General features: G+C 46.1%; 1 protein-coding gene across 2 annotated transcripts in view; it reads left to right on the forward strand.

The window, feature by feature from the left end:
• The window catches only part of LOC138491105 (probable cation-transporting ATPase 13A4), an 891,483-nt gene that overhangs the window by 591,395 nt on the left and 277,083 nt on the right, over nt 1-23,005 (forward strand). For both annotated transcript variants that reach the window (XM_069617424.1, XM_069617425.1), the window contains one exon: nt 9,785-9,827. In XM_069617424.1, the coding sequence (XP_069473525.1) occupies nt 9,785-9,827 (43 nt within the window). The remainder of the gene's footprint in view (nt 1-9,784; nt 9,828-23,005) is intronic.

Below are 23,005 nucleotides of genomic sequence, written 5' to 3' on the forward strand. Positions count from 1 at the left end.
TGCTGTTTTGGATGTTGCCTTGCGCTGGTGGCAAGCGATGGGGGACTACTGTTGTTTTGTGTCATGTGTTCTTGATTTCCATTTTGATGTCTTGTACCTTCACATGCCTGTGCTGCATCAGTACGGCTATGGTGAAATGCCGTACATGGATGCCCACTCACGGGGCGCTTCGAACACCTGCATGCATTTCTACGTTGGCATGCATGGGTGAATTGTAGATTTCACTGGTTGCATGGTGTGAGTACATTGCGCCTGCCAGGAGTTGTGCAATGTGGCCAGGGAGTGGAGTACAGGCACTCAGTGGGCCATTTACGGTTGGTTCACGATGCCGTATTTCTCGCCATGGCGGAATGGTCCATTCCGCCATGCCTGATGGCGTTAGGTACATGTCCGCTAGGGTCGGAATTGGCGTACCGTTGCACCATGGTGGTGTTTGCGGTTTGGCATGGTGCGCGCGCGCGTGCTTAGTGCAGTTAGCGTTGGCGTTCACTACGGTGTCGCTAATGGCTTCGTACTTTGCGGTGACGGGTCATAGTCGCACCGAGCGCTTTTCGATGGCGGTATTGCATTTCCGCCATCGTTTTCCCCTTTCCGCCAGGGTCGTAATGAGGGCCCATGTCTTCTCTTGCAGTTACTTCACCTTCCCTTATCTGCGATGCTCAGAAACTGACCCCGTCATGTCTTCGCTTGCAGTTACTTCACCTTCACTTATCTGTTATGCTCAGAAACGGACCCCATCATGTCTTCTCTTCCAGTTACCTCACCTTACCTTATCTGTGATCCTCAGAAATTGACCCCGTCATGTCTTCTCTTGCAGTTACTTCACCTTCCCTTATCTGTGATGCTCAGAAACTGACCCCATCATGTCTTCTCTTCCAGTTACTTCACCTTCCCTTATCTGTGATGCTCGGAAACTGACCCCATCATGTCTTCTCTTGCAGTTACTTCACCTTCCCTTATCTGTGATGCTCAGAAACTGACCCCATCATGTCTTCTCTTCCAGTTACTTCACCTTCCCTTATCTGTGATGCTCGGAAACTGACCCCATCATGTCTTCTCTTGCAGTTACTTCACCTTCCCTTATCTGTGATGCTCAGAAACTGACCCCATCATGTCTTCTCTTCCAGTTACTTCACCTTCCCTTATCTGTGAAGCTCAGAAACTGACCCCATCATGTCTTCTCTTGCATTATCTGTGATGCCCAGAAACTGACCCCATCATGTCTTCTCTTCCAGTTACTTCACCTTACCTTATCTGTGATGCTCAGAAACCGACCCCACCATGTCTTGTCTTGCACTTACTTCAACTTACCTTATCTGTGAAGCTCAGAAACTTACCCCATCATGTCTTCCTTTGCATTATCTGTGAAGCTCAGAAACTGACCCCATCATGTCTTCTCTTGCATTATCTGTGATGCCCAGAAACTGACCCCATCATGTCTTCTCTTCCAGTTACTTCACCTTAGCTTATCTGTGAAACTCAGAAACTGACCCCATCATGCCTTCTCTTGCATTATCTGTGAAGCTCAGAAAATGACCCCATCATGTCTTCTATTGCATTATCTGTGATGCTCAGAAACTGACCCCATCATGTCTTGTCTTCCAGTTACTTCACCTTACCTTATCTGTGATGCTCAGAAACTGACCCCACCATGTCTTCTCTTGTAATTACTTCACCTTCCCTTTTCTGTGATGCTCAGAAACTGACCCCGCCATGTCTTCTCTTGCATTATCCAGACCCCATCATGTCTTCTCTTCCAGTTACTTCACCTTCCCTTATCTGTGATCCTCAGAAACTGACTCCATCATGTCTTCTCTTGCAGTTACTTCACCTTCCCTTATCTGTGATGCTCAGAAACTGACTCCATCATGACTTCTCTTGCAGTTACTTCACCTTCCCTTGTCTGTGATGCTCATAAACTGACCCCATCATGTCTTCTCTTGCAGTTACTTCACCTTCCCTTATCTGTGATGCTCAGAAACTGACCCCATCATGTCTTCTCTCGCAGTTACTTCACCTTCCCTTATCTGTGATGCTCAGAAACTGACCCCATCATGTCTTCTCTTCCAGTTACTTCACCTTAACTTTTCTGTGATGCTCAGAAACTGACCCCACCATGTCTTCTCTTGCACTTACCTCACCTTCCCTTATCTGTGAAGTTCAGAAACTGACCCCATCATGTCTTCTCTTGTAATTACTTCACCTTCCCTTTTCTGTGATGCTCAGAAACTGACCCCACCATGTCTTCTCTTGTAATTACTTCACCTTCCCTTTTCTGTGATGCTCAGAAACTGACCCCACCATGTCTTCTCTTGCATTATCCTGACCCCATCATGTCATCTCTTCCAGTTACTTCACCTTCTCTTATCTGTGATCCTCAGAAACTGACTCCATCATGTCTTCTCTTGCAGTTACTTCACCTTCCCTTGTCTGTGATGCTCAGAAACTCACCCCATCATGTCTTCTCTTGCAGTTACTTCACCTTCCCTTATCTGTGATGCTCAGAAACTGACCCCGTCATGTCTTCTCTTGCAGGTACTTCACCTTCCCTTTTCTGTGATGCTCGGAAACTGACCCCGTCATGTCTTCTCTTGCAGTTATTTCACCTTACCTTATCTGTGATCCTCAGAAACTAACCCCCTTCATGTCTTCTCTTGCAGTTACTTCACCTTCACTTATCTGTGATCCTCAGAAACTGACCCCGTCATGTGTTCTCTTGCAGTTACTTCACCTTCCCTTATCTGCGATGCTCAGAAACTGACCCCGTCATGTCTTTTCTTCCAGTTACTTCACCTTACTTTATCTGCGATGCTTAGAAACTGACCCCACCATGTCTTCTCTTGCAGTTACTTCACCTTCCCTTATCTGCGATGCTCAGAAACTGACCCCGTCATGTCTTCGCTTGCAGTTACTTCACCTTTACTTATCTGTTATGCTCAGAAACGGACCCCATCATGTCTTCTCTTCCAGTTACCTCACCTTACCTTATCTGTGATCCTCAGAAATTGACCCCGTCATGTCTTCTCTTCCAGTTACTTCACCTTCCCTTATCTGTGATGCTCAGAAACTGACCCCATCATGTCTTCTCTTCCAGTTACTTCACCTTCCCTTATCTGTGATGCTCGGAAACTGACCCCATCATGTCTTCTCTTGCAGTTACTTCACCTTCCCTTATCTGTGATGCTCAGAAACTGACCCCGTCATGTCTTCTCTTCCAGTTACTTCACCTTCCCTTATCTGTGATGCTCAGAAACTGACCCCATCATGACTTCTATTCCAGTTACTTCACTTTAACTCATCTGTGATCCTCAGAAACTGACCCTGTCATGTCTTCTCTTCCAGTGACTTCACCTTTCCTTATCTGTGATGCTCAGAAACTGACCCCATCATGTCTTCTCTTGCATTTTCTGTGATGCTCAGAAAGTGACCCCGCCATGTCTTCTCTTCCAGTTACTTCACCTTCCCTTATCTGTGATGCTCAGAAACTGACCCCATCATGTCTTCTCTTCCAGTTACTTCACCTTCCCTTATCTGTGATGCTCAGAAACTGACCCCATCATGTCTTCTCTTCCAGTTACTTCACCTTCCTTTATCTGTGATGCTCAGAAACTGACCCCATCATGTCTTCCCTTATCTGTGATGCTCAGAAACTGACCCCGTCATGTCTTCTCTTGCAGTTACTTCACCTTACCTTATCTGTGATGCTCAGAAACTGACCCGTCATGTCTTCTCTTCCAGTTACTTCACCTTCCCTTATCTGTGATGCTCAGAAACTGACCCCGTCATGTCATGTCTTCTCTTCCAGTTACTTCACCTTACCTTATCTGTGATCCTCAGAAACTGACCCTGTCATGTCTTCTCTTCCAGTTACTTCACCGTACCTTACTTGTGATGCTCAGAAACTGACCCCGTCATGTCTTCTCTTGCAGTTACTTCACCTTACGTTATCTGTGATCCTCGGAAACTGACCCCCTCATGTCTTCTCTTGCAGTTACTTCACCTTACCTTGTCTGTGATCCTCAGAAACTGAACCTGTCATGTCTTCTCTTGCAGTTACTTCACCTTAGCTTATCTGTGATCTTCGGAAACTGACCCCGTCATGTCTTCTCTTGCAGTTACTTCACCTTACGTTATCTGTGATCCTCAGAAAGTGACCCCGTCATGTCTTCTCTTGCAGTTACTTCACCTTACCTTATCTGTGATCCTCAGAAACTGACCCCGTCATGTCTTCTCTTGCAGTTACTTCACATTACCTTATCTGTGATCCTCGGAAACTGACCCCGTCATGTCTTCTCTTGCAGTTACTTCACCTTCCCCTATCTGTGATGCTCAGAAACTGACCCCGTCTTGCCTTCTCTTGCAGTTACTTCACCTTACCTTATCTGTGATGCTCAGAAACTGAAACCATCATGTCTTCTCTTGCAGTTACTTCACCTTCCCTTATCTGTGATGCTCAGAAACTGACCCCATCATGTCTTCTCTTCCAGTTACTTCACCTTCCCTTATCTTTGATGCTCATAAACTGACCCCATCATGTCTTCTCTTGCAGTTACTTCACCTTCCCTTATCTGTGATGCTCAGAAACTGACCCCGTCATGTCTTCTCTTCCAGTTACTTCACCTTACCTTATCAGTGATCCTCAGAAACTGACCTCTTCCAGTTACTTCACCTTCCCTTATCTGTGATGCTCAGAAACTGACCCCGTCATGTCTTCTCTTCCAGTTACTTCACCTTCCCTTATCTGTGATGCTCAGAAACTGACCCCGTCATGTCTTCTCTTCCAGTTACTTTACCTTACCTTATCTGTGATCCTCAGAAACTAACCCCGTCATGTCTTCTCTTCCAGTTACTTCACCTTCCCTTATCTGTGATGCTCAGAAACTGACCCTGTCATGTCTTCTCTTCCAGTTACTTCACCTTCCCTTATCTGTGAAGCTCAGAAACTGACCCCATCATGTCTTCTCTTGCATTATCTGTGATGACCAGAAACTGACCCCATCATGTCTTGTCTTCCAGTTACTTCACCTTACCTTATCTGTGATGCTCAGAAACTGACCCCACCATGTCTTCTCTTGTAATTACTTCACCTTCCCTTTTCTGTGATGCTCAGAAACGGACCCCACCATGTCTTCTCTTGCATTATCCTGACCCCATCATGTCTTCTCTTCCAGTTACTTCACCTTCCCTTATCTGTGATCCTCAGAAACTGACCCCATCATGTCTTCTCTTGCAGTTACTTCACCTTCCCTTGTCTGTGATGCTCAGAAACTGACCCCATCATGTCTTCTCTTGCATTTACTTCACCTTCCCTTATCTGCGATGCTCAGAAACTGACCCCATCATGTCTTCTCTTGTAATTACTTCACCTTCCCTTATCTGTGATGCTCAGAAACTGACCCCATCATGTCTTCTCTTCCAGTTACTTCACCTTCCCTTATCTGTGATCCTCAGAAACTGACCCCATCATGTCTTCTCTCGCAGTTACATTACCTTCCCTTATCTGTGATGCTCAGAAACTGACCCCATCATGTCTTCTCTTCCAGTTACTTCACCTTAACTTTTCTGTGATGCTCAGAAACTGACCCCACCATGTCTTCTCTTGCACTTACCTCACCTTCCCTTATCTGTGAAGTTCAGAAACTGACCCCATCATGTCTTCTCTTGCATTATCTGTGAAGCTCAGACAATGACCACATCATGTCTTCTATTGCATTATCTGTGATGCTCAGAAACTGACCCCATCATGTCTTGTCTTCCAGTTACTTCACCTTACCTTATCTGTGATGCTCAGAAACTGACCCCGTCATGTCTTCTCTTGCAGTTACTTCACCTTCCCTTTTCTGTGATGCTCAGAAACTGACCCCGTCATGTCTTCTCTTGCAGTTATTTCACCTTACCTTATCTGTGATCCTCAGAAACTAACCCCCTTCATGTCTTCTCTTGCAGTTACTTCACCTTCACTTATCTGTGATCCTCAGAAACTGACCCCGTCATGTGTTCTCTTGCAGTTACTTCACCTTCCCTTATCTGCGATGTTCAGAAACTGACCCCGTCATGTCTTCTCTTCCAGTTACTTCACCTTACCTTATCTGCGATGCTTAGAAACTGACCCCACCATGTCTTCTCTTGCAGTTACTTCACCTTCCCTTATCTGCGATGCTCAGAAACTGACCCCGTCATGTCTTTGTTTGCAGTTACTTCACCTTCACTTATCTATTATGCTCAGAAACGGACCCCATCATGTCTTCTCTTCCAGTTACCTCACCTTACCTTATCTGTGATCCTCAGAAACTGACCCCGTCATGTCTTCTCTTGCAGTTACTTCACCTTCCCTTATCTGTGATGCTCAGAAACTGACCCCATCATGTCTTCTCTTCCAGTTACTTCACCTTCCCTTATCTGTGATGCTCGGAAACTGACCCCATCATGTCTTCTCTTGCAGTTACTTCATCTTCCCTTATCTGTGATGCTCAGAAACTGACCCCGTCATGTCTTCTCTTCCAGTTACTTCACCTTCCCTTATCTGTGATGCTCAGAAACTGACCCCATCATGACTTCTATTCCAGTTACTTCACTTTCCCTCATCTGTGATCCTCAGAAACTGACCCTGTCATGTCTTCTCTTCCAGTGACTTCACCTTTCCTTATCTGTGATGCTCAGAAACTGACCCCATCATGTCTTCTCTTGCATTTTCTGTGATGCTCAGAAAGTGACCCCGCCATGTCTTCTCTTCCAGTTACTTCACCTTCCCTTATCTGTGATGCTCAGAAACTGACCCCATCATGTCTTCTCTTCCAGTTACTTCACCTTCCCTTATCTGAGATGCTCAGAAACGTACCCCATCATGTCTTCTCTTCCAGTTACTTCACCTTCCCTTATCTGTGATGCTCAGAAACTGACCCCATCATGTCTTCTCTTCCAGTTACTTCACCTTCCCTTATCTGTGATGCTCAGAAACTGACCCCATCATGTCTTCCCTTATCTGTGATGCTCAGAAACTGACCCCGTCATGTCTTCTCTTGCAGTTACTTCACCTTACCTTATCTGTGATGCTCAGAAACGGACCCGTCATGTCTTCTCTTCCAGTTACTTCACCTTCCCTTATCTGTGATGCTCAGAAACTGACCCCGTCATGTCTTCTCTTCCAGTTACTTCACCTTACCTTATCTGTGATCCTCAGAAACTGACCCTGTCATGTCTTCTCTTCCAGTTACTTCACCTTACCTTACTTGTGATGCTCAGAAACTGACCCCGTCATGTCTTCTCTTGCAGTTACTTCACCTTACGTTATCTGTGATCCTCGGAAACTGACCCCCTCATGTCTTCTCTTGCAGTTACTTCACCTTACCTTGTCTGTGATCCTCAGAAACTGACCCTGTCATGTCTTCTCTTGCAGTTACTTCACCTTACCTTATCTGTGATCTTCGGAAACTGACCCCGTCATGTCTTCTCTTGCAGTTACTTCACCTTACGTTATCTGTGATCCTCAGAAAGTGACCCCGTCATGTCTTCTCTTGCAGTTACTTCACCTTACCTTATCTGTGATCCTCAGAAACTGACCCCGTCATGTCTTCTCTTGCAGTTACTTCACATTACCTTATCTGTGATCCTCGGAAACTGACCCTGTCATGTCTTCTCTTGCAGTTACTTCACCTTCCCCTATCTGTGATGCTCAGAAACTGACCCCGTCTTGCCTTCTCTTGCAGTTACTTCACCTTACTTTATCTGTGATGCTCAGAAACTGAAACCATCATGTCTTCTCTTGCAGTTACTTCACCTTCCCTTATCTGTGATGCTCAGAAACTGACCCCATCATGTCTTCTCTTCCAGTTACTTCACCTTCCCTTATCTGTGATGCTCATAAACTGACCCCATCATGTCTTCTCTTGCAGTTACTTCACCTTCCCTTATCTGTGATGCTCAGAAACTGACCCCATCATGTCTTCTCTTCCAGTTACTTCACCTTACCTTATCAGTGATCCTCAGAAACTGACCCCGTCATGTCTTCTCTTCCAATTACTTCACCTTCCCTTATCTGTGATGCTCAGAAACTGACCCCGTCATGTCTTCCCTTCCAGTTACTTCACCTTCCCTTATCTGTGATGCTCAGAAACTGACCCCGTCATGCCTTCTCTTGAAGTTACTTCACCTTACCTTATCTGTGATCCTCAGAAACTGACCCCGTCATGTCTTCTCTTCCAGTTACTTCACCTTCCCTTACCTGTGATGCTCAGAAACTGACCCCATCATGTTTTCTCTTCCAGTTACTTCACCTTCCCTTATCTGTGATGCTCAGAAACTGACCCCGTCATGTCTTCTCTTCCAGTTACTTCACCTTACCTTATCTGTGATCCTCAGAAACTGACCCTGTCATGTCTTCTCTTCCAGTTACTTCGCCTTCCCTTATCTGTGATGCTCAGAAACTGACCCCATCATGTCTTCTCTTCCAGTTACTTCATTTTCCCTCATCTGTGATCCTCAGAAACTGACCCTGTCATGTCTTCTCTTCCAGTTACTTCACCTTACCTTATCTGTGATCCTCAGAAACTGACCCCGTCATGTCTTCTCTTGCAGTTACTTCACCTTCCCCTATCTGTGATGCTCAGAAACTGACCCCGTCATGCCTTCTCTTGCAGTTACTTCACCTTACCTTATCTGTGATGCTCAGAAACTGAAACCATCATGTGTTCTCTTGCAGTTACTTCACCTTCCCTTATCTGTGATGCTCAGAAACTGACCCCCTGCATGTCTTCTCTTCCAGTTACTTCACCTTCCCTTATCTGTGATGCTCAGAAACTGACCCCATCATGTCTTCTCTTCCAGTTACTTCACCTTCCCTTATCTGTGATGCTCAGAAACTGACCCTGTCATGTCTTCTCTTCCAGTTACTTTACCTTACCTTATCTGTGATCCTCAGAAACTGACCCCGTCATGTCTTCTCCTTCTCTTGCAGTTACTTCACCTTCCCTTATCTGTGATGCTCAGAAACTGACCCCGTCATGCCTTCTCTTGAAGTTACTTCACCTTACCTTATCTGTGATCCTCAGAAACTGACCCCGTCATGTCTTCCCTTCCAGTTACTTCACCTTTCCTTATCTGTGATGCTCAGAAACTGACCCCATCATGTTTTCTCTTCCAGTTACTTCACCTTCCCTTATCTGTGATGCACAGAAACTGACCCCATCATGTCTTCTCTTCCAGTTACTTCACCTTACCTTATCTGTGATCCTCAGAAACTGACCCTGTCATGTCTTCTCTTCCAGTTACTTCACCTTCCCTTATCTGTGATGCTCAGAAACTGACTCCATCATGTCTTCTCTTCCAGTTACTTCATTTTCCCTCATCTGTGATCCTCAGAAACTGACCCTGTCATGTCTTCTCTTACAGTTACTTCACCTTCCCTTATCTGTGATGCTCAGAAACTGACCCCATCATGTCTTTTCTTCCAGTTACTTCACCTTACCTTATCTGTGGTCCTCAGAAACTGACCCCATAATGTCTTCTCTTCCATTATCTCTGATGCTCAGAAACTGACCCCGTCATGTCTTCTCTTCCAGTTACTTCACCTTCCCTTATCTGTGAGGCTCAGAAACTGACCCCATCATGTCTTCTCTTCCAGTTACTTCACCTTCCCTTATCTGTGATGCTCATAAACTGACCCCATCATGTCTTCTCTTCGAGTTACTTCATCTTCCCTTATCTGTGATGCTCAGAAACTGACCCCATCATGCCTTCCCTTATCTGTGATGCTCAGAAACTGACCCCGTCATGTCTTCTCTTGCAGTTACTTCGTGGGCATGTGTGGGGACGGAGCCAATGACTGTGGGGTGAGTAGCGCTACATCACATTTCATTTTCTGTACTAACACCACATTTAGGCTCTCAGGAGTGTGGCGGTGATGCTAAAGAAAATGGTATCGTAAATATTTCACCTAATTATGAAGTGGGACATTGGCTATTCACCGCATGGGGTAAATCGAAAGTCTGCCTGGGGGAAGATAACGGGTATTATGCAGCGGAAGGGGGTATATGAGTAGTCATTGTTAAAATAAGTAGCAGGTGGCCATTCCCCAAGTTGAATTAAGCCCCATTTTCACCCCTACCCTTCGGTTTTGGTACCATCTTTACCACGCCCCATAATTACCCACACACCACCCACACACTTTCAAGGACCAGGCACTGCTCCAACTGCAGGCTTTTGAGACCACTCCTACTCCTTTCCATGATCGGGATTGACCGATTGCATCCCCTGACCGTACCTCCCTGCGGGCGGAGATGTGTCTCTCTTCAGATATGTGCCCCCTCCCAGACAGTAGACAGGTCACATTGTGACTACCCCCAATTGTCATCGTTTAGAGCACATCCCAGTCTTTCCGGGTGACACTGTACAGACTCTGGCTCATTCAAGGTGGCCCCAAACCTTTGGACTATGACCAAATCCACCAGTTGGACTGTGCCAGAGGACTGGACCCGCTTAATGCTGCCCCCTTGAAGGCTGCAGTTGACTGCGATTAGCAGATGCTGCTAGACTTAACTGCCTACACCGCCCCTCCAATGTCACACAATCCTGTGGACTAATCCTGATCCTTCCATAAACGCCTCTCTCCAGTGTTCTCACACATCCATCTGACCAATGGAAAGCAGTCTGTATCCCTGTTCTTTTGTTGTGAAACTGTTCAGAGGGTCCAAAAGGAAGTGATTGAACACATTTAAGATGTGTGTGATATATTCTAGCACTCACTGAATAACTTAACTGTTTCTTGGTGCGTAACAGACCGTATCTTATCTGTAAAATAATGTAATTAATATGTGAATCTTTCAAATATGTTTTAAAAAATACATGGAGAATTGTGAAGCATGGCCAGTCTCAGAATTTAGATTACTGGGTAATCGCTACTTGAAACACTTGTGGATAGGCGCGTTATAAATGTCATGTCATATCATATCACTGAACGTGTCTAGAGCGGCGACTGTGATTGGCTGTGTAGAACACTGCCATGGTAACCCCTTTTCCAGCCGATGTATGTGAACATGCCCTTTCCGTGTGCACATACCTGTGAAGCAACAGTCCCAGCCTTGTCCAGCCATGCTTGGACATCAGCCTTCCCTGTCCCTTAATACCTGGACTAAGCCCCGCCCAGCAAGGGATATGAGCCTTACCAGCCCTGGTGGACATGTGCCTGGGCTAAGCCCCGCCCAGCAAGGGATATGAGCCTTACCAGCCCTGGTGGGGATGTGCCTAGACTAAGCCCCGCCCAGCAAGGGATAGGAGCCTTACCAGCCCTGGTGGGGATGTGCCTGGACTAAGCCCTGCCCAGCAAGGGATATGAGCCTTACTAGCACTGGTGGGCATTACCAGCCCTGGTGAGGATGTGCCTGGACTAATCCCTGCCCAGCAAGGGATATGAGCCTTACCAGCCCTGGTGGGGATGTGCCTGGGCTAAGCCCCGCCCAGAAAGGGATATGAGCCTTACCAGCCCTGGTGGACATGTGCCTGGACTAAACCCCGCCCAGTGTTTGTGCCCTCCCCGTCTTACACATGCAAAAGAATAAAACAGACACACCCCGGACGGGGAATAAGGCAAGGAGAGCAGGCTGCGAGAGTTCAAGGCAAGGTTTATCTAATGAATGGCATTCAAAAGATCTCTGGGAGCGCTCTGACAAACGTTATCATTACATTACATTTTATAGGGTAACTGACGCAACTAACATAGGATACTATGTTGGTCCCGGATTGGTCAGTCCACACGATGCCTCAGGTGTGGGTGGCATCTCTTCCTCCAGGTTGGTTGCTTGGTTGGCGGGAGGATTGACGTCAGTCATCTGTACTCCGAATGGGTGAAGGTCAGGTTGCTGGGAGGCAGGGTGGTCACTATCTAAGCTAACATATTATATTCTCAAAAATGCATGAACTAAATAACAATTGTTCAAAGTCTTTCAGCAGTTTATCATGTCTCTATAAAAGTCACATATACATCTATACTATCAATAACATTGTATTATACAGGTCTTAGGTTAAGGGTCTTGACCGCTATAATACACTGGTTGAAGTTAAGGTCTGCACTCATAAGAATCTCTGGTATGTGGCATTTGTTAGTGGTAGGCAACGATATACTGCAGCAGGGGTCTAATGTTAGTTGGGGATCTGCTGGGTGGGCATCATGGCGTGGTCAGTGGTCTGGCACATGAAAGGAATATCTTGCAGGGACACAGGGTCACGCTAGCAGTAAGTTTCCACTGGGGAGGGTGTGGGGGCAAGGACACGTTTGTGGAGATGGACGAGCTATGTGCTGAGCTCATGCTGGTTCACATGCAGGACAGTGATCTCAGAGGAAGAGTGATGTGTTACATTTATTATGTGTTGCAAGCACCTCCGGCTTCAGCGTGAGAATGAAACCGCTGAGTTTTCCAGTCAGAGTGAGAACGAGGGTTGAGGCCATGTGCCCTGCGCGCCTGGCCACGCTGCTGCGAGAAAGGGAGGAGAAGCATTTTTGTACTATCACAGTGAGGCCTAGTCACCAAGATGGAGTCGAAAGGGGGTACAAAAATGGATGCCCCGTGTCCTGCTCAGTGGTCCCATCTACGCAAAAGTCAACCAAAGTTAACATTAAATAAGGGCAAGGGGCAAACCCACTACCGGAGGCACTTGGTCTGAGTTTTGTACTGAGAAGTAGAGGATGCGAGGGGCCTCTCGCTCCCACACATTCCCCCCTTTCATTACATCTAAAGTAATGAATTATGACACTTTATTCTTTTCATTCTCCCTTCGGTAGTACTCAGCTTCAGCGACTGCTTCTTCCCAGGCTGGGGTGCCCTTTATTGGCATCCATGCTCTGCATACACTTCTCAAGCTATTCCCTCTTCTTGCATATTCATCTGGCGTGCATGTTAGGTATATCCCACCATTCCCGTCCAAGTCTACCCATACCTCGTTATACCATTGCAATTCTGTTGGTTCCTTTATTGTGGTGTGATATAAATTATCGACCCTGTCCCCATATTGCCTGTAGATGGCAGTCAGCCTGTACTTTGGAGGGTTATGTTCCCCTGTTTGTATTTGTGCATCTATCATAGTTGCTACCATTGTCGGTCGGCCCATTGTTACCATCATCATAGTCGAGGTAGCATGCTTTTTGCACAACACCGGAGTCCCAGTTGGCACACGCAGAAGAATAGTAACACAAAGACGATGATGGGGACGAGTATTTTCATCATCACATTTACCCATGATGGTATCCAGCTGAATAAGTTGTCAAACCATGTACTTTCTTCTGCTCCGCCCTCTGTTCTCATCTTCTCCCCTAGATTGTGGACTGCTGTTATCACATGTTATCACATGTGATAGTGTCCCGTTATCTGCATCTTCGGATGGCACAAATGTGCAACAGGCCCCCCATTTTTTCAGCAAACACCACCGTCCATCACCGTGAGGAGATCTAGAACATATCTGTTTTGCATTGTCATTAGGCGCAAGGCGTGGAGCTCTATTTTTATAACGTTGAATCCTTCTTCAGTGTCGTTGGCCAGTTGGATGAGCTCCCAGCGCACTATTTGTAACCATTTGGCATTTGCTTGTGCTTGGAGCCCTGGTGCTAGGAGCGATGTGAAAAATGTCTCTGCAGATGAGAACAGCTTGTATTTTTGTAGGATCTCAGCAAGGAGTTTTGATGATTCAGTCGAAATATAGTTGGATGATCTTTTGCTTCGTGACAACTTTGTTTTCAACTCGTATTCTGACAACAGTTCATAAGCTGGAAGTTCTGTGTTTACTTGTTGGGGCGCTGTCAATGGATCAGCCGATTGTCCTGCTGCCGATTTGCCAGCCGAATCTCCTGCTGCCGATGTGCCAGCCGATTCTCTTGCCGTTCCTTGGATATGGCTTTCTGGTATTACCATCAGGGCTGTATGGAGAGTGGCTAAGGCGCAAGTACCTTTCTAGGATGCGGGTAGATGCAGGTAGGCTTGTTTGCCACAAACCCAGTACATGTCCATGAGGGCTGTGGTGCCTTTCTTCAATGTCAGGTATTATCACTGTCTTGTTGCATTTCCTTGCTTCCCCCATGTTCACTTTTCCTTCCCCATGGAAGCACAGTTTGTGCAATACTTCTTTTTGTGTTTTTATAGGCTTTTCCAGCGCTGTAATCCATGTTAGCTTAGTGACATGCCGTGACCAGATGGGGTGCACACTCCTTTTATCCATTGGAACGCGTCCTCAGCTAGCCCCCGTAATGCTTCTGCTTTGCATTCAATAGTTTCATTGTGCCATTTGTTTTCTGCATACCTCGTCCCTTTTATGACAAGAAATGGCTCTCTGAGGCATATCACTCCTTGACACCGGCTCGTGCATGTTCTCTCACTCTCCAGTCTTTCTAGGCTGACGGTGTGTGCCTGGAAGGAGCTTTTAATCCTACATAGAACTAAATGAATTAAACATTGGGCCTCCGACAAGGGCACTTCCTGTGGTACCAACATTTTCGGTGTCCATGATGCATGAGGTATGAGTGAACAGACATAGCAGCTTTCCTTTGTTGCTTGCTTTGCCGTAGCACTCATGTCTGAATACCATTTGTTAGATTGATCAGGGTGGTGGGGGTCTTCTATTTCATCTAACCCCAGGTCATGATAAATGTCGTATCTTTTCCCTCCCGTCCCCCTTTTCCTTCTCCTTTTCCCTCCCTCCTTGTAGCTTCTCACTTTTTGGTAATGTATTGGGAACATTCCTGGCAGTGTCATTGCTGTTGAATATGGCATGTGTGTACTCATTCGTAGTAGCAGCATTATATGAGGTAGGTTCTATGGCTGTCTGTGCATGCGTACTTGTGTTAGCTAGGTTGTTCGGCCAATAATAGTCGCCATCATATTAATTCGATTCATAATCATTACTCATGTTTATGCCAGGATGTGACAAGGAGACAATTGTCGGGCCTGCAGGGGCGTGTTCTGAAGGTTGCGTTACATTTGTACCGTTAATACCAATGTTATAAGTTTCTCCCCACATTGTCTTTACCCCAGTCCATATTAGGTTGGAACCTTCTCGTATCATATTAACCCCGCTCCCCCCTTTGTGCAAATCATTAACCAGAGATAAGAGAGTATAGTACCAGGCCATGAAAAACAACATCACTGAAAACAAAACTGCAGCACATTTCAAAACGCATTCAACATTGCTAAACCTTTTTGCCCTAATGGCGTCCCTATCACTATCTAACATTATTGTATTTGCCGCAATCGTTGGGCCATTTGTTACCTGGAGGGGCGATACAAATTTGTTAAGTCACCAGAGTATGTACATTTATTTATATATTTACATTTCATGTTTACTCATTAATTCCGTTTACGATTGCTTTTTATATACTTTTCTCAGGCCTCTGTTTCAATTATGTCCTCTGTTTTAGGCATTTTTATAGTAGGAGAGAGATAGTGATGAAAAGAGAGTGAAAGGAAAAGGGATACGGACATAGGGCAGAACAAATCAGAGGGCACACCATCACTTTTGCCTCTTTTTTCTTTCATGTTCCTTTTTCATTAAATCACATTGTCATTGTTTCTCAACCTCATTTGTAGTACCAGTTGCACATTCCTGTTCGATCTGAGGGAGTGTACTATTGCGTGCCCTCCTCACATCTGAGTGGAGCACCCAATATTTCAGTCCCTTAACCTTAACTGCAGTGGGTGTACTTTATATGACCTCGTAGGGGCCATGAAACCTGGGTGAATTCCATCTCCTCACAAGACTTCTTACGTACACCTGTGCCCCTGGCATCAGTGGCCCATTTGGGCTGTCTGCAGCTGGCGTGGTAGTATCAGTTGCCACATTCTGAGTAAATGGTGGTGCTATTTGTCGCGCTATGCTGCAGACTGCGCGCGTCAGCTGAGTCAAATATTCCTTAAATTCCTCCCCCAGCACTGTGGCAGCCCTGTGTGCATCTGATGCTCTCCTAATCGGGAAGAGTGGTGTGTGTAGTCGTCTCCCAGTCACAATTTCCTTGAGGCTCAGATGGTGGTCTTTGCATGGTTGCGTTCTGAGTTGGAACAGTGCTAGGGGCAAGCAATATACCCAGTTTTTCTTTAATGTATTACACAACTCCGATAATTTGCTCTTGAGCAGGCCGTTGATCTTTCCCACCAATTCCGTTAGCCATCGGATGATAAATGGAACACAGTTTGTGTTTTACCCACAAGAGTGAAGTCACTTCCTTGAAGAGGTCATTCACCAAGTGTGTGCCGTTGTCTGACCGTTTCACATCACATATTCCCCATCGGGAAAACACTTCTCGTACTAGAAATTTTCGCCGCACACTTCGTGTCTGGGTGGGGACATGGACCCGCCTCCACCCACCTTGAAAAGGGACATACCACCACAATTAGATATCTTGCTCCGTTACATCTCTCTCCCATGTCGGCGTAGTCTATGTGGAGTTCCCTGAATAGCCCTGCTGGTCGTGGCAACGTGCCTCGCAATGTCCTCAATGTCATCCCTGAATTGTATGTTTGATATGCTGTACACTATATGACAAATTTTGACAAATTTTCCTGTAGGTTGGGGACAAACCAATGTTCCTGGATGTCTGCGGTGGTGTGTTTTTTCGCTACATGGGCTGGGAAGTGCAGCTGTTGGAATGCTACTTCGAGTAATTCTACCGGCATCACTACCTTTCCCGTTGTCTCCTGTCTCCAAATAAGGTCTGTAGATGACTGTTTGCACCACCGCTTGTCCCACAACTCTTGCTCCTCCGGTGGTGCTCTCCTCTGTAACTCTATTAGCTGTGCTATGGGTGTGTTACTATATGCTTCTTCTAGTGGCTTTGCAGTGATTACCTTTACAACGCATTCTGTTACTGGTGTTATATTGAAATACAAGGCTTCCTTCGCTGCTGCGTTGGCTGCCGCACTTCCAAATGAGATCTCATCTGTATTGTTAGTATGGGTTAGGCATTTCAGCACTGCCACTACCGATGGTTCCGCTAATGCATCTATCAATTCATTCAATAGTGCAGCGTGCTGTACTGGCGAGCCATCTGCTCATCTCAACCCCCTCCTACGCCAGCGCGATAGTCCTGAATGAACAGTGGCAGTTGCATATGCCGAATCTGAATATATAGTCACTGTGCATCCTTTGGCTGTTCGCAATGCTTCAATTAATGCAGTTAGTTCAGCCGCTTGTGTGGAGTAATGGGACGGAGGTGCTTTTGGACAATTGTTTAATAGCTATCTTCTTCCATTCGTACTACTGCCATCCCTACATGTTTTTCCCCTATTACCGGATTTATTGATGCTGACCCATCGATGAAATATATTTCTCCTTCCTTCAGGGCGTTTTCACTCGCTTTGGGAATATTGTCACCCTCCCCCTCATAGGTTGCACAGTCATGTTCCTGAATGTCCTCCATTGTGCATGGCTCTGTTATGAACGTCGCTGGGTTTACCATTTTACACCTGACTACATGTACATTGGGGCTTGAAATTATTATTTCATATGCAGTTGCTCTCTGTGTTGTTAGTGTTGATTTTGACCGCTCGAGAATCGTAAATAATGAATGCTCTGCATATAATGTTACTGAACATCCCATCACGATTGTGGTACTTTTTTCAATGGCAAACGCTGCAGCTGTGAGTCCTGTTCGCACGCAAAATGGCCTTGCATCACTGCATCTAGTGTTCCACTGTAATAGGCCAATGGTTTGTGGCCTAATGATGTTTTTTGTGTCAGCACTGCTGTCATCAGTGTTCCATTGCAGTGCGAGGACAAGAAAAATTCCCTCTCATTGTCTGGGTTCGCGAGGACTGGGGCATCTGCAATAAGGTCTTTTAGTCGGAAGTACTGAGTCATCATGTCATGTGTCCATTTTATTGGGGCTCTACTCTTCTGTGCTTCTTTTAATGCTTACAGTAATGGACGTGTGTATACTGCGTAATCAAGGATCCATGCTCGGCAATAGTTACATATGCCAAGAAATATTTGCATGTCCTTCACTGTTTTTGGTATGATTATGTTACGTATAGAAGCTGCCCTGTCTGGGAGTATTCGTTTCCCATCTTTTGATATTAACTGTCCGAGGTATACAACTTCGGCAAGGCAGTATTGTAGTTTCCCTTTATCCACCTTGTACCCCTTGGTAACTAACATGTTTATTAGCATTATAGAGTCTTCTCTGCACTTTTCATCTGTCTTGCTGCAGACGAGTAAATCTTCTACGTATTGTATAATGGTACTCTCTACATCTATATTTCCAATATCTTCATGCAGTACCCTGTTAAAAATACTCTGGCTTTCGCAATATCCCAGCGGGAGTCTGTGATGCTCATATCTGTTATTCCCCAGTGTGAATGCTGTAAGGTACTGTGATCCTGGGTCAAGTGGTATAGAGAAGAAAGCATTCTTCAAGTCGACCACAGTAAAACATGTAGATTCTTTGGGTATATTGCACAGTATTGATGCCGGGTTAGGCACTAACGGTAATTCTTTTTGGATGACATCATTGAGTGGGCGGAGATCTTGGATCATTAACACGCCCCTCCTTTTGCTTTTTTGATCGGGAAGATAGACGTATTACACGGGGAGTTTGATGGTACTATGATACCTTGGCTCAGGAGTGCATTTATTGTTTCCCTAATTCCTTCCTCTACTTCTCTGGATATTGGGTATTGTTTCATTCTTGGCGGTATGGCACCTGGTTTGAGTTTTATCTTTATCTGTGTCACTTCGTGTAGTAACCCTACATCATGGGGGCCTGTAGTCCAAATTTCTGGTGCCACCTTTGCCATGTCTTCCCCAAATATTGTCGGTGGGTCATTAACACTAGCCATAAGTGGATTGTGTACCTCTCTGTACTGGATCATAATGTCACACGGTATGCTTATTTCCATTATTATTTCTCCATCATCTTCATTATCAGTGAATAATTCTTCATCAGTTATGTCTCTTGGCATTATGTTTGGATCTATGCATAACACTGTTCTCCACTCGCACCCATGCGTGTCCAAGCCTATGACCACAATACGTTTACTCAATACCTGAACGGCCTCCATGTCTATGGACATTATCGTGCCTGGCACGACATCTGTAATTGCAATTGGGCGGAATATCAAGTCTGATGGTGTCCTACATTCTTTTCTCGTTATTTCAGGCACTACTCGAGCTAACACCTTGATGCCATAGATGAACATGTCTATGTCAATGGGTATCCCTCGCACTACAACTTCATTCATCATTGTACTGATCATCAACATTGCTCGCACTGGGCATACTCCTGGGGTGGAACACACTATCCCCCGCTCTGTAAATGAAATGGTCATGTTCAATTTACTTAGCAAATCTCTACCCAGCAAATTGATCGGCGTGTCTTTGTGGTACAGTAAGGGTGCGCGCACAGTTTTTTCCCCCACCGTTATATCAAGATCTTTGGTGTAAGGAACTTTTAAAATAGCCCCAGAGTACCCCTGCCTTTCCAAATTCCTGCCTGAGAGCGGAAACCACCTTTCCATAAGACATGATTTTTCCGCTCCTGAGTCTACCATAAAGATAAACTGCTTATTTCCTATCTCTGCCCCCACTAGTGGTTCCTCTTCTGCACGTAGAGTGGTGGATAGGACTGGACATGCAAATGCTCTCTGTGGGCTGTCCTAATCTGCGTACCTTTCTTGTCCTGGCACTGAAAAGACATTGGGCCTCATTACACGGAAGGCGGTAAGGGTTAATGGTCTACCGGTGACCGTTAACCCTTACCGCCTTACTACGAGGTCCCTTTGCGGGACCCGACCTTAACGGCTGGTGTAGACCAGCCGTTAAAGTAGGGACCCGCAAAGGGACCTTGGTGCTAATTACGGTACCGCAATTTGTGGTACCGTAATTAGCGCCTTCCACATTCCCATTATGCCCTATGGAGCAAAAATGGGAATGGGAAGGGCCATGGCGGCATGGGGAATTATCGCCCCGCCAACCTCGGAATGGGGTGGTAATTCCCTATTCCGCCATGGCGGAATCTGTAAATTACCGGCATGAACCTTGGTGCTAATAGCACCATGGTTTAGCACCTACCGTGTAATGAGGCCCATTATCTCCAACTACAGTTACGCCATGGAATGGAGGTGCACCATTTGCGGCTGTTGCGAAACTGTTGCTGCTTGTGTTCCCTACAGTGTTTTGTCTTGCAATGGGCTGTGATGCACTGTGATGTGGTTGTGGTGGTGGCTGTCTTTGTTGCATTTGGTGTTCGTTATAACACTGGTCCTGTGGTCTTCCACCTCCCATTGGTAATCCATAGGGGCTACCTGGGTGTGGGCAACCCCATACCTGTTCATTGTCCATGGATGTGTGTCCCTGAAAGTACCCTGAAGGCCGTATTCTGCGATCTCTTGAATAGTGTCCCCATCTCCCACAATTCCAACATGACCCTTGCTGTCCCCCTCTCATCCCTTGCCCATTGAATCCTCTATTCCCCATACCTCCAAACCCCCCGCTCTTGCCACGGTACCCACCTCTTTCTTTTGCTTGTCTTTCTTGCCACTGCTGTCCTCTCTGTGGGTCCTCTCCGTTCTACGGTCCTTGTTCTCCTGTGGCCCACAGCGCTGCTATTCCGACTGGTCTGTTTCCCGCACTTTCATCCCCCTCGTTCTCTCTATCAGCGGATATGCTGGCGTTTATGGCGGCGACCTTCACCAATTTGTTCTGCACCAGTTTCGCTTCGTCTGCCAACCTTTTTTGTGCTATCTCCTTTTCTCTCTCTTTCATCCTCTTACAGTAGTGCACAATTATACTCTGAATTTCAGGCCAACCCTTGGCTTCTATCCCACCTATTTTATCCAAGGCCTTCTGTAGCTCCTTCGAGAGCCCTTTCTTGATGATAAAATAGAACAAGGCGGTGGATTGGTTCCACGCCGTACCAGTTTCGCTTCTCCACAAGTCTTGCACCCGCAGTATGAGTTGCGTAGGATCCTCGTTCTCCTCCATTGTACATTCCATCACTAAATGTAAATCTGGGATATCTGGAAATGTGCGCCGCAATGCGTCCCATATTTGTGCTCGAACATTGTTGAATGGCGATCCATCGTGGCGGTCACAACTCATTGTCACTCCTGGGAACCCTGCCTTTTCCCACACCGCGTCTGCTTGATCACCGAAGACGGACACTAGCAAACTCTTTACATCACCTATTGCTAATGGTACTCCTGCCGTGTTTTTCTAGAATGCATGTATCCATTTCCCCGCCCCTCCCGCAAGTGAGGGGAGGAGCTTCAAGAGGTTGTTTTTGTCCATTTGGGCCCACGGAACATAATGTGGCCTACCTGCTCCCTTATGTATCATCTGCAACTTGTGTTTCTTTCCTGTCTTACTTACCGTCCCTTTCTTTACCTTACTCACCAACATGTTCCCTACCCGCTGCCTTAATCTCCCCTGCCATCATGGGGGCGATGGTTCATCAAAGTCATCGAGCTGAGATGCTAGCGGGGATCCCATAGCTGCTGCTCCCTCTTCATACTCATCTAGGTCACTCCACACCTCTTCTACTTCCTCTTATTGCTCACTATTCTCATCGTGTCCTTCCCCTCGCTGACTTTCTGGGGTGGCTGGGCATATTATTCTCACTGTTTTATCATTCAGATGGAACTGGAACTCTCCCAATCGCCACTCTTTTTCTCGCCCTTGTGATATGTGTGTTCCCTGTGACGATATGGATCGCGCTGGCTCTGGTGTTCCTGGTGCTAACTCCCCTGTCGCGCTTAATGAGGGTGTGAGATCTGCTACAGACAATGGTGGTACTTCCCCTCCCCCAGCAGCATTTGGCCCTTATCACACAGTGCTCTCAGCCATCTTATTTCCATTTCTGCGCTAGCTGGCGATCTAAATCTCGGGTTAATCACGCTAAATGTACAGGGGGCACACTCGTTGGGCCATACAGGCCTCCTTTGTCATATGGCGGCGGTGCTGTGGCTATTGCTCCGTTTGAGGGAGTGGGGGTGGGGCATGCCGTTATGTACACAGGCTCGCTGTATCCCACTGCTGGTCTTGTCATTAAGGGGTATATTTTGTTTGTGTCACTCTCAGCTGTCATTGTTGTGCACTCGCCCTTTGGCGCTCCGCTTACCTCCACCTGCGTTTTTGTTTTTTCAATTGTTCTTTCTGTACTTACCTCGGTTGTGGGGGCAACTTCCTCGAACATTTGCTACAGGTCTAATACTTCCCTTCTGTTCTGCACCTACTTTCCCTTATACCTCGACAATAAGTGCGTGGACACAAAAACTAACACCCGTTTGTCGAACGACCCTCCCTCTGGCCAAATCGGTGTCACGCTGTCCCCTTTTATCTCTGTCACCCACTGATCGTGGTATTTTTGTATCCTATCACTATATAGTCCTCCTATGACGATATTTCTCCCTTCACTTGTGTGTACGCTTGCACCTGAGCCTCCCTTTTAATCACAACCTCCAACCACCTGTCCCCTTGTATTGATCAACAATATATCAAGAGTTTCTCAATTATTGGCAGTTATTGTGTATCAATATTCATTGTTACCTTTGTAATTATTGCATTTCCAATTTCAACGGTTCACTTTAGTATGTATGACCTCTTACCAACAAATCACTTACAATATTTTGACTTATGTGACACAAAATGGACAAAAAGCAAAAACATATAACACATAACATGCACATGAACTACCTGCGCGCTTTAATTTCCCCTTTGTTCCCGTTACTGAACACTTTTTCCCTTTCCCCATTTTACCTACTCTTCTCATTCACTCCCCACCTCTAACACCCTCTTACTCTTTCCCAAGAATTCTTGCTTGCACGGAAAAAGAATATTCTAAATAACTATTCCGAGTCTACTCAATATGCGAGACTCCTACTATCTTCTCTTTATCTTCACTTAGTCATCTGCACTGGACGAGACAATGCTACGCGGCGCCGATTTCTACCCCGTTCAGGCTAGGATACCTCTTTTCTTCTTCTTCTTCTTCTCACTTTTCACAAAACCTAATGACCATATAAAGGACAGATCAGAAAAA

The sequence above is a fragment of the Ambystoma mexicanum genome, chromosome 10 (genome assembly GCF_040938575.1).
Source record: "Ambystoma mexicanum isolate Mex_15411 chromosome 10, UKY_AmexF1_1, whole genome shotgun sequence".
Lineage (NCBI taxonomy): Eukaryota > Metazoa > Chordata > Amphibia > Caudata > Ambystomatidae > Ambystoma > Ambystoma mexicanum.